This window comes from Amblyomma americanum, chromosome 11 (assembly GCF_052857255.1).
Source record: "Amblyomma americanum isolate KBUSLIRL-KWMA chromosome 11, ASM5285725v1, whole genome shotgun sequence".
Taxonomy (NCBI): Eukaryota; Metazoa; Arthropoda; class Arachnida; order Ixodida; family Ixodidae; genus Amblyomma; species Amblyomma americanum.
In genome coordinates this window covers 94114085-94126808 of record NC_135507.1, presented here as the reverse complement: position 1 = coordinate 94126808, position 12724 = coordinate 94114085, and the positions used below count along the sequence as shown (strand labels likewise).

Sequence of the window (12724 nt, the reverse complement as noted above, 5' to 3'; positions counted from 1 at the left end):
CATCAAACGTGCATCGCTATCGCAGCTGGCGGGCTGGGTAGCGGCAGCATGGGACGACATCCCAGGTACTTTGATCGTGCGCGCCTTTAAAAAGTGCAGCATATCTAATGTGCTTGACGGTACCGAAGATAGTGCACTGTTTGAAGGTGACAGCGACAAGGAACACAGCGACGAGTCTAGCAGCGACGACGACGTTGAATGAGCTCTGCACATTCAGATTCAATAAATGCTGATTGCATTTTGTGAATGCTGTCCTCGCTTTTTGTGTTCGGCCTACATTCGAGGCAATATATATATTTTTTTGTTGGCTTCGGACTTTAGGGGTTCGGCTTAGAGTCGGGGTCAGCCCAAATTCGAGTAAATACGGTAATAGTCCTCGTAGGGCTGGTTATGCAGCCCAGCGTCTTGGTATGTTGACGAAGCAAAAATGCTGAGCGGGGTGCGCTTGGTAACGTGTAGGTGCACGGAGGTAACATTAGCCACCCACAGCACTTTTTCCTTGTCACAGGTGTGTACCGTTGCACGAACTCCGTCCAAGGAGCAGTTAGAGGTCCTCTGCTGCCCTGCCCTCGTAAATCGAAGTGGATAAAAAACGAAACCACGTGGGCGCATAAAGCGAATAGCTGCGAGGCACTCCAAAATGTATCAAAACTCAGCTGGCCGCCTGTTGTGCCACCAATTACAGGTTTTCTTAGACTTCCAACATTCAGGTTGTTTTTTTCTGTCTTCCTCGTGTGATAAAGTGAACTAGAGGTTTCAAAATAAAACTTATACACTTAAATACCTATAAAACGCGTAACCTTCATGCACATTTATCAGCCTCAGAGATCCTGCCTGCTGCCTGTGCTGGCTGAGAGATATGTGCTGCCTGCCGGCGTGCTGGCAGCGTACCACCGCTCGCCGGGCATTTCTACGTCCAAAAAGCTTTGCACCAAATCTGCAGTGGAAGATAGTTTGGAACTAGCCACTGCCTATCATGAGGTGTTTGATCCTGTTAATGGAAAACTGTAAATACAATAATCTCATTAAAACACACTAAGGTACGGTTGGTTTCGTCAATGACTTGGGCAGCCAACCATGCCAGGCGAGAGCTGCTGCAAGGGCTTAGTCAGGTTGGCTGTATCACAGCGATGTGGCGTGGAAAATGAATACAAAAGACTGCAGGTCAGCCTAAAACACTCCTCAAGGTCACCTTGCCAAGCAGTTTCACAGCACCAGCAGTGCCAGCAGCTGCCCAAGGCTGCATAGTCGATCTGTCTCCCCGCATAAAAAGGGTTCGAAGAGTGGCGTTAGAAGAAGCAGCACTTAAGGGGCACAGCGCACAGTTCGATATATTGAATGTTTTGCTGAACGCGAGTTCGATATACGCGAACAATAGTGCAATACTGTTGCGTAGGATTTTCAAGGGGTTATTCTGATTGTCGATGTGAAAAATAATTTGTTATAACCAGGTTTGACATATCCGGGCCCGGACAGGACAATAGCTCCCATACTGAGTCATGTAGCTTTTGTGCCTTAAATTCGCATGTTCTACAGGTTGAACCTTCATGATCACAAGGGGCCCTTAGCTTTCACAGCACTTATGTGCCCGGAACACGTGACAGCGAAGTGATGTGAACAAATGAATAAGAAAATGAAAGAAAACACAGATGCATATAGTTGCAAAGATGACAGGCAATCGAAAAAGAGGGAAAAAGGGGAACCACTGACGGGTAGTTGGGACACCAAGTTGCTCTCGACGTTGAAGTCCGTGATGAGGACACAATTGCTCAGGGACTTTGGCACGGCTGTCAGCTGATTATACCTGCAATCACATGGGGGCAACCAGAAATGTGATGTGGAAATAACAACACCGAGCATGAATGGGAATGCTATGAAAAAGGTAAGCTAGTATTGCATACCACTTAAATAACAAACTAAAGAAGAAATAAACTAGAAACTATTTATTAGAAAATTTTATTTTATCTCATTTCATTATGTGTCTATTTTTGTTTACCATTATAAAAAAACCAACGTTTAATAACTTGGGGGCCTTCTAAACCATATTCTTAAAGAAATAAATGCTATAGCATTTAGGCTGCCTGCTGTGGTGTCTAAAATAATTGTATAATGTTCTTGTAATTTCCCCGCCAAAACTCTGGTTGCAATCAGTTCCGCTGCCCTTATATGGTATGCATGGGGTGCTCGCAATTTTGGAGATCCTCACATTTTCAAGTTTGGCGATGCCGTATGACTGCTCCACTGATGGTCATGTTGCGTTGATGCCGCGACCCTCTCAATCGCATTCATAGATTGCGGGGAGTCCCCCTACTGGCGCAGTGGTTAAGCAATGTGCCACTGCCTCGGCAGGCGGGTGCTTCAAATACAGCCACCAGTTCAGCTTGTAAGACCGAGCTTGCTCTTACCGAGCTCCCGTAAGGCTCATGCGCAGCACCACAACGGGCAGGTGCCTGCTGCATTAAATTCCGCAACTGTGGGTAGTTTGCTCACAATCCAGTGGCTACGTTGCCACCTTCCACGGTGGGGCAGGTTGTGATGATACTACAAGGTCACATGACCTGTCTCGCCCAATCAGAGAATTTTGTGGGGAATTTCAAATTTAACGGTGCTCTCCGATTGGCTAACTGGAGTCACGTGACTCTGATGACATCAGCGGGGAACTGACCTATTAGAGAATTTCGTTAAGAAAAGCCGAAAACTTTTTCTGCGATGACAGCCTAAATGTTACCGCTTTAATAAGAATAACAACAAAAATAATTGTAAATAACCAAACATTTACAATATTTATTTTTATTATTTTAAAATATTGCATAAATATATACCCAAGAAATACACTTTAAAATTCGTTTTCAAAACTTTGCCTCCCAGCGTTGTCCGCTCTGTACGCAGAGACAAAAGAGAGGTAGAGGTGCACTGTTGGGAAAGAAGAGTACCTGATGCCGAACCGGGACAGCACCATGAGGTTCCCTATTGTGTCGGGCAGATCCACAAGCTCATTGTGCTGGACATCGAGCGTCGACAGCTGCACGCAGTTCCCAATCTCTGCAACATTGGGAGAGAGAAAGGGCGGGGACTCAACCAAGCGGTCTATGGACGCAGACCACCGCACAGCTCACCAAAAGGAATTTCTGCTTTCCCCAACTTCACGCCCCCCCGAAAAAAGGAGAGGGGGCCCACCCGCAGGCAAGTGCTTGAGGTGGTTGTTGGAGGCGTCGAAGGTGACCAGCTGGGTCAGCTTGCCGATGCCCGCTGGAAGCTCCCGGATCTTGTTCTCCCGCAGGCTCAGCATCGTCAGATTCTAAGGACACAGGGGGAGACAAACACACACAGCACTCAACAAGAACTCCCGACAGAAACCTCAACAAGACTGAGCACACCGGGACGTTTACTGGAGACAAACACACACAGCACTCAACAAGAACTCCCGAGAGAAACCTCAACAAGACTGAGCACACCGGGACGTTTACTGCCTGCCACAGCTGCACGAAGTGAATATGGGTGGCAGCATAGACACGAATCGCAGCTGCTGTCCAAATCACCCACACAGCACAAACTCAAAGGTTAAAAGAAAGCGGATTTCATACCAGCTAAACTTCTTAATAATCTATGGCTCAGAAATCCAATGCATAAAATTAGTGTGACACAAGCAAAAGGAAACACATCAATATTTGAAGAATACTGAAGGAATAAAAAGGTTATCACTCTGCCAGCTGCTAAAACACCTATTTTGTAAGCGATGCAAATGATCAAAATAAGGGCTATGACTGCCAAGAGAACAGGCACACATAATCGACATGTCTAGATTGGAAAGCGAGATACAGCTTCCTTTCAGTGCAATCACAGAGCTTGATGAGGATGCTCTATGGTAACATAAAACAAAAGGCAACAGTACATGCTGCTAACAACTAGGCATGCACGAATATTTGAAATTTCAAATCGAATATGCTTGTTATTTGGTTCATATTTCATTAGAGAAATGGATATTCGAGAATTTCCAGACATTCGAAAAACAGCTTCAAGCCATCTCAACGCAACAGCGTGCAGTTTTATTTTTTGTTTGATCCTTGTATAATGTGTCACATACTTATTTCACAACCCTTCTGGCGTGAGCTCCACCACCTTGTTTTGGTCACCTATGACGTGTGGAAAAGTCCACTAGTGAAATTTTGCATGGGGCTCCCCAAGGGGGGACAAATCGAGGTGTCACTGGCACCTGATTAGTGCACCTCTGACGGGCACATAATGGCACATGTGACAACAATAGGAAAGACCCTGTTGCTAAGCCAAAAAATAGCATGGCTGTGTAGTTTCGATTTCTGAGCTCTGCTCCCAGTCAATGACGACGGTGGTTGTTGGCCGCACATTCGCCAGCCATCTAAATCCAGCAGTGCACCGCTTCCGGATGCTGACTGAAGCGTCAATGGTAATTAATTTCTCGTTTTTCAAGCAGTCTGGCTGTTCTGATGCTAATGTGCCTTGCCCTCGCTTACATCTGCGTAGTTCTTCCAGTGCACTGAATTGCGCACTTGTCATGGGCAGGTTTCCGCTTGTACAATGAAGCCTCCTCACAAGTCTTCACCGTGCTGCCATATTCATGGCATTTTTTTTTTTTTTCGGGGGCTAGGGGGACATTTGTTAACTTGACCTTCGGATAATTTTGGCATTCCTTCCTGTCTCTTTAAGTCCAAATTACCGAGGTTTTATTACCTATAATGTTATTTTTACTTGAGTGATGTGTCAATCCATCGATTTCATTTCATCATTCATTTTTCCTGACCGCATTACAGCACACTGTTATGCAGTAGTACACATTTCTACGCACATTTATTATTTTTTTTTTTGTGCGGTGCTGACTCAGTCTAGTTCCGTGCAATTTCGGTTGCAAAGACGACGCTCTATTTTGAAAATATATAAGGACATTTGCACATTAATTTTTTTCTGAAACCTTTTTTTGCATACTGAACAAATATTGACTCGAAATTTGAAGGCACTTTTTCCTCATATTTGTAATTTGAAAATTTCATTACCTTCGCACACCCCTACCAATAATACTCTGAAACAACATTCCCCACAGTTAGGTATGAAAGAGGAACACTGTGGCCACACTGAAGACCAAGGTAAATGGCAAGACCAGCTTTCAGTACTCACCGTTAAATTGGCTATGTTTTCGCTGACTTCTCGTATCCTGTTGAAGCGCAGGAAAAGGGTCGTCAGCGACGTCAGCTTGTACACAACTTCGGGAATCTGCAAAGCACAAGCAAGAGGAAAATGAGGCACCCACTCTTGTATGCTGGCTTCGGTCATTAGATAGCTTTAGCATAGCGTAAACATAGTGGAAACCCCTTAAAGAAGTGGCAGTGCTATTATGCCCCTCAACAAGGCATTACCACAACTAGAGCAGCTTTAGGCAGCCTGGCACTTCAAGCTAACTTCAGCTTCTAAAAATGAAATATGGTTCAGTTGTTTTCTGCCAACCGTGCTTGCATACACATTCGCTGCAATTGTAGAAAGCAATCAGACAAGCATAGCTTCAGCAGCTGTGATACCTCGTTGAGCTTGTTGTGGCGGATGTCGAGGACGCGCAGCTGCCGCAGGTTCACCAGGGTGTCTGGCAAAGTGGTGAGCGAGTTCTCGGACAGTGCCAGCGTCTGCAGGTTCACCAGGCTGCCCAGCTCATCGGGCAGCGTCGACAGTTTGTTGCCATACAGGTAGAACTCCAGCAGGTGACTCAGCTCTCGCACCGATGATGGCAGCACCGTGATCTGAAACACACACGCCCCAAGATAAGCTGCTATCCAGGACCTGAGAGTGCCTGCCAAATATGTGGCAGCCGATTTTTATCATCCTAGTTATTTCATTTTCATGGCACTGATCTGCAGTCACTACGTGCCAGAGATAGACATATTTCCTTTCCACTTGCAGCGTACACATGGTTTCTTTCTGGCTCTGTTTGATGCATTTGATTTGACTGCAGGTAGTGTTTTACCAGTTTCTAATGTAGTACTTTGTCAATTGTCATTTGTGCTCTGGGTCCAGTAAGCGTTCGCGTTCGTTCACGGCTACATTCAAGATGGCTGTCATTCTTTGAGCAGAAGAAATGAATACCTGCGCACCGGGGTGCAAGTCTGATGTTTCGGTATGGGTGATGCAGGTGTAGGGGCTGCAGTGAGACAAAATTTTTAGCTGTTCCACGTAATGTCGTGGTGCGGTTGTTTGCGAAGTGCTAGATTTCACGGGATGACGTGTTGTGGTTGTTTGCGAAGTGGGGGATTTCGCTGCACGGCAACGTTAGAGTGACGTGCTGGGGGACCGCAGCAGCAATGGCGACGGCAGCACTTATGAAGACAATGGTGCAAGTGTGGACGTGTACTCCAGTGAATAATACATTTTCGTTTTGGAATATGCCAACTGGCACGAGCCCCCCCCCCTTCCTGACATGCGATACGGGGAGGCCTTACATTTGAGTCAACTTAGAATCGTGTAAATACAGTACTTAGCATAGCAATCTCATCAGGAAACTGGAGGTTATCTGCACTAACTCTACCTTTAGTTCTTCTCAATCCGACCCTGTGAATACTTCGTTAACATGCGGCGAATAGCTGCAGAGAGGTTGTGTCGCCTTGCCTGACACCTTCCGTGATTCTTATCACTGTTCCTGTGAAGGAGTCTGGTCCATGGGGGCAGCCCCTGTAGACATTTTCCAGCACCTTTATCATATGTAAGGAGGACATGGGTAAGGCTTACAGGTGATATGAAGGGGATATATGTGCGGTTGAATGTAAAGAACAACTCTCAGGTCAGTTCAAGAGTACACGCACACACAATTTCAGCCAAGAACGCAGACCAGCGGTTTTCTCCACTCACACTAGATTTGCTGAGGTCCAGGCGGGTAGCACCCTGGTCCCTACAACGGCACAGCTCTTTGGAGACATCCTGCAAATCACACGGGCATTGTTGGAGATGGGAAGCCAGCACAACATACGAACAAGCAGTATGCGACCTAACACCAGCAGTCTCGAAGCAGCGTCAGCTCAGTGCCACTGCATAGACTACAAGCGTCATACTATAATCAACTGGCTCCTTCCTGGAACTACACCATGCTCAGTTTGAGTCCGACTACTGGCATCGCCATACAACAACCCCATGGAGTGTTGCAATTAGAATGTGGAGCTGAAATCTTATTTTCTCGACTTGAAAAATCATGCAGTTGAGTGCTAAAGGCAACCTAATCTGCTGCACAGACACCTGGGCCCCATGGAATGATTTAAAATACAATACATGATAGGAAATATCTTTACAGAGATATTGTCACCATCATAAGCCTAACTACACCCATTGCAGGACAAAGGCCTCTGCCATATTTCTCCACTTAACCCTGCCCTGTGCCATATTTTGATTTAATCTACCCACCTAACTCTCAGCCATTCTCTGCTATGCTTGCCCTCCCTTGGAATCCAGTCCGTAACCCTCAATGATCATCAGTTATCTTGCCTTCGCATTACATGCCCCGCCCATTTCCTCCTCTTGATTATGGCTAGGATGCCATTAACCCGCGTTTGCTCCCTCACCCACTGTGCTCTCTTCCTGTCATTTAATGCTGCACCTTATATTAGTTTCCTTCCTATAGCTCACTGTGTCATCCTCAATTTTAGCTGAACCCTCTTCGTTAGCCTCCACATTTCTGCCCCATAGGTGAGTACCCGTAAGATACAGCTGTTGTATACTTTTCTCTTGAGGGATTATTGGTAAACTGCCATTCATGATGTGAAATAGCCTGCCACGTGTGCTCCACCTCATTCTTGTTCTTCTAGTTATTTCCCTCTCATGATCCGGATCTGCAGTCACTACCTGCCCTACGGAGACTCATTCGCTTACCACTTCCAATACTTCACTATCTATCGTAAATTGCTGGTCGTTTGGACATTACTTTAGTTTTCTGCATGCTACAGAAATATATACGTGAATGCAAACTAAAAAATACACAGATAATTCAACCTTGCCCCAATAAAAGCTCACCATACGAATAGTAATATACTTTAAATATAATAAAAATGCCCCAAGGACATGACTAGTGCATTCCAAACAACAGTGCACAGGTAAAAAAAAAAGGAAAAGTCAAGTATACAAGCTGTTCAAAGGCAGCACAGTCTTCTAACATTTTTCAATAAAAAACAACCCAGAAATAAGAATGAAACAAGTTTCCCTGTTCCTGAGATGTTGGGGCCTTTTTGTGCAACGCACTTACAATGCGGTGAATTTCAACACTAGAGCAGCAATCTAGTATGCCAACAGTGTTATCTATCTAAAGAGAAGCACGCATTTTGTGGCACTTGAGACATTACAACTCCCAGTGCATGTGCTGCAAAAAAACGGGGCTCAGCTACAACACATTCCTAAGCTCCACAGAAAAAAAAAAAGATGTGAAGAACAGACGAAGAAGATGGAATGGCACATCAACGTCCACTGCTCTTCGCACTTCACATGGAAAAGAAGTGCAACCCTGATGCACAAGCTGGCCTGAAACGGTTGAAAGTAAAACTCCGCACTGGGTCTTTTTCTGACGTCGTGTAAGAGCCAATGAAAGAGGAATATACGACATTTAAGAGATACGTCCTCACATTTAACTGTGCCATAACAATGTTACAAAGGCAAGTCATTTAAGGAATTACATGACTTCTCGCTCACTACACAGAAAAACAAGAAAAAAAATCCAATAACGTAATAAATGAAAGCAAGGAGGAAGCCATGCCAAGCCAGATCAACCCATGCACAGCACATCAATGTCAAAGCACACATCGTGCACACATTGAATACATATCATTTCAAACACTGCTTTCTCAGAAATTTATGAATAACAAAGGAGTACCTGTTTAATATACAAATGGGGAATGACAAGGGTGTGATCACTGCATGATTAGCAAATGAAACGTTCATGCTCTTTCCTCAACTAATGAGGAGTCAACATTAATAAGGAAGCTTATTAAGTATGCAGCGCATAAACGATCTGTATCAGCAATACGGTCCTGTTTTACTGCATTCATCTGCGTAATGATCACATTTTTTCCCCCGAAAAAAATGTCGGCATGAAAATTTAGGGTGTGCAATCATTAAATGGGGCAATATATTACTAAATACGTATATTTTAGATAGCATAAATAGCAGGTGCATTCAATACACAAATAAATATGGCAATTTCTATTCAGTTTATGACAGTGTCAAATGGGGAAGGCTGGCAACAACAGCCAAACGTAAAAGATACGCCCTGTTTGTTGTATGCTGTAATGTATCTAATGCATAGATATTATAACAACGCCATAAGAACAAGGACAATTGCACATGTGCATAGAGAATGTCTTTCAGGTTGAAGAGCCAATTCTTCGACATATGCGAAAAATTCCTATGGGAAAAAAGAACCCTTCCCCAACAGCCCATCCAGTAAAAAGGACTGTAACACTGTCACAATGGCTTTGATACATGTTCCTGTAACGAATCAACCCCAGAACTCATTCCTAAGTGTTTTCGCCAAATGCGTTGCGGAACTAGTGATGGGCAAAACTATTGAAGAATTGCAAGGCGCAGTGCCATTGGTGCCCAGTCAGAATTAGCAGTCTTACAAGGAACTACTGTCGTCTAATTAAGATCAGAAACGTGCGAGCTAGTTTGTCAGTATTTGGTGGCATGTGTTGTCCTTTCCAGTGATGCGGAAGACATTACTATGCATGAATCACCACCTGGTATTCATCTGCGACAGCTAAATAATTTATATAATCGAATTTTTCTGTCATGTTGTTTCAGTTTAGGTTTCAACAGCCGAACAATGACTGTGACGTCAACGTGTACTTAGAGGTCATGTGAGGCATGAAAAAGCGCAATCTAATCTCTGTTTCTACATTTGTTGCCATTCCAGCTCTTGAGGCAGGCTGGCACTGAATTAAAACAACAAAGCAGCGATTAGACGGCAGCTTTTCGTGCCTCACGTTACCTCTAAGCACACGTTGACGTCACAGCCATCGTTTGGCTATTGAAACCGAAACAGCACGAGAAAGAAATTCGATTATAAATTATTTAGCAGTCGTAGGAGAATACCACATGATAACCCACGTATAATAATGCCTTATGCATCATTAAAAAGGAGAAAACACGCACCCAAAAGTTAAGTGTCAATACTCCTTAAATGACTCTACAACCTTTGTCCGTAAAGTTCAAGAGTTAAAGTCCATTATAAAAAAATGTGTTTAACATTGAAATCATTTGTGCTGCACCCCTTCGAAATAGTCTCACTTGCAGTCTATACACAGCTTCCAATGCTTCTTGAGGCGTTAGAAAAAGTTGGAAATGCTTCTTTTGGCAGGGCTGTCAGGTCCTTTGTCGTGGCGCCTTGAATGGCCTCCACGCTCCCCATCCAGCCACCTTTTAGGGCTCTCTTCACACGAGGAAACAGGAAAAAATCGCATGGGGAGAGGTCAGGCGAGTATGGCGGATGGGGAAGTACAGTAATGCTGTGCTTGGCGGGAAATTTTGTCACGCTGAGAGCAGTGAGCGGCCTTGCGTTATTGTGGAGAAGGCTCCATTGTCCAGATGCCCGTAAGTCAGGGTGACGGCGTCGCAGTGCATCACGCATGTCTTGGAGCACGCGGATATAAAACTCCTGATTCACCATCTGCCCTTGTGGGACGAACTCGTGGTGTATGACACCTCTGGCATTGAAAAAACTATCAGCATCGTCTTTGTTTTGATCTTCTGTTGCCGCACCTTTCTCGATGCCGGAGAGCTTGTGGACCACCATTCGGACCACCATTCTTTGTTTGAGGATCGTATTGAAAACACTATGTTTCGTCTTCAGGAATGACGCTGTCGATGAATGCAGCATCCTTCTCTGCCTTGGAGAGCAAATCAGCGCTCACTGATTCCTGCGTGTCCTTCTGGTCCTCTGTGAGGGAGTGCAGCACAAGTCTGACATTCAGCTTTCGTTTCCCTAAGTTCTCACGCAAAATTTGGTGGCATGTTGTCTTACTAATTTCAAGACAATCTGATAGCATGTGGACTGTAATGGTGCGGTCTTGCTATACGATTTCCCTGATCAGAGCCACGTTGTTTTCATTACTTGAGGGTGAAGGGCGCCCCTGCCTTGTGTCGGCTTCCACCAATGTTCTCCCCGAAACGAACCTTTTGCGCCACTCGAAAACCCGCGCCCGCGATAATGTCTCGTTGCCGTAAGCGTCACAAAGGAGCTCATACGTCTGTGTGGCTGTCTTGCCAAAATTCACACAGAATTCTATGTTTACACGCTGTTCTAGGTGGACATCCATCTCTCCACATTCACTCATAGTAGAATGCGCAGGCAACTAGTGACAACGTATTTTTCTACATATAGTGCCATCTAGTGGCTACCACGGCAATTAACATAAATAGGTCAGATTAGCCCGAAAAAATGGTGCTACACATACGCGCCAACATTTGTCTTGGGGGAATCATTACTAGAGAAGAAAATAAATCGGTCTCGAAACTTTACGGACAGAGGTTGTATATTGCCACGTGTCCCGAGCATGTGAAAGGTGTTCACACTCACTTGTGGGACTGCCAAAAACCCTATAAATGCACTCACAACACATCCAGGTCTGCGGACAGGGCATGGAGAATGTGAGGGCAGGGAGGGGGGGTTCTCCTTACCGTCTTGACCTTGTTCGACAGGTTGTTGAGCCACTCGTCCATCTTAAATTTCACCCCCGCCATGATCCGCTGCGACGAGCTCTGACACTGTGCGTACAGCTGCAGTGTGCGCACATTTCGTTTCACATATTTTTTTCGTTTTGTTTTCGAGGTGGGGCGGGGCAGGGCCAACCAATGCAGACATGTAGAGGACAGGAGGGAGTGGGAGGAGACGGGCATGGCGTGCATGTTGGAAAGAGAAGGTGCAGGGGGTCAGTAAACAATGACAAACAGCATCAAGTGGGACTCAACGCAAATAAACACATGCGCACATAAACAGTCAGCCAGTGCAAGTGCCAGGGCAGAGCACCCTCAAAGCCAAAACCACCTGTGCAAGAAAAGCCTCCTGTTTCCGGCTGCAGCCAACTGTGTTTGCAACTACAGCAATACGGCTCCCAACTAGACACGAAACGAATGTGTCAACGTTTTTGCCTCCACAGGGGCTGGAACGGATGTCTTTGATGAAACTCGGGATGAAACAGAGACTGTCGGGCGGATTTTTCGCTGCAGTGAGCTTAGCTTGTCTGATGAAGGGGACGTGTGAAATGTAGTATGCGAGGTTTAACACCCTGCAGGGGCATATGGGCTACGAGGGGCACCGTAGTGGAGGGCTCCAGATTAATTCAAACCACCTTGGTGAACGTTCACAAGGGAGTAATTGATTAGCACCCACAAAGTGCAGCCATACAGCTACAGAACAAAGCCACAGAGTTTCTACAGAAACTTTGCCGCTGAAGGAAAATTGCTCCTGGTCCTCCGAACCCAAAGGAATATGAATTTTTCTTCAACTATGAAGTCTGCATGAAAGTTGCATAGCTTTCCTTTGCCTAGCCATACAACTACGCTTGTGTGAAGGCTAATCAGCAGTTAGTCCCTTTATACAAACATGCTCCACCTTGGGGGATTCCCCTAAAAACACTAGAGGAAAGGATATGTGCATTAAAACCTACTGTCTTGTCAGTGCAAGAAACCAGGGTGAAATTGCAGTTGACCTGGAAGTCTTGATCTTGTTGGC

General features: G+C 45.3%; 1 protein-coding gene across 4 annotated transcripts in view; it reads right to left on the bottom strand.

Moving 5' to 3' along the window:
• Nucleotides 1–12724, bottom strand: part of Sur-8 (leucine-rich repeat protein shoc-2) — a 108769-nt gene that overhangs the window by 28735 nt on the left and 67310 nt on the right. For 2 of the 4 annotated variants that reach the window (XM_077643109.1, XM_077643106.1), the window contains 7 exons: nucleotides 11671–11769; nucleotides 6865–6933; nucleotides 5547–5762; nucleotides 5149–5244; nucleotides 3178–3298; nucleotides 2934–3042; nucleotides 1711–1804 (listed from right to left, as the gene is read on the bottom strand). In XM_077643109.1, coding sequence (XP_077499235.1) covers nucleotides 1711–1804; nucleotides 2934–3042; nucleotides 3178–3298; nucleotides 5149–5244; nucleotides 5547–5762; nucleotides 6865–6933; nucleotides 11671–11769 — 804 coding nt within the window. The remainder of the gene's footprint in view (nucleotides 1–1710; nucleotides 1805–2933; nucleotides 3043–3177; nucleotides 3299–5148; nucleotides 5245–5546; nucleotides 5763–6864; nucleotides 6934–11670; nucleotides 11770–12724) is intronic. The other 2 variants (XM_077643110.1, XM_077643108.1) reach the window with 1 other exon arrangement.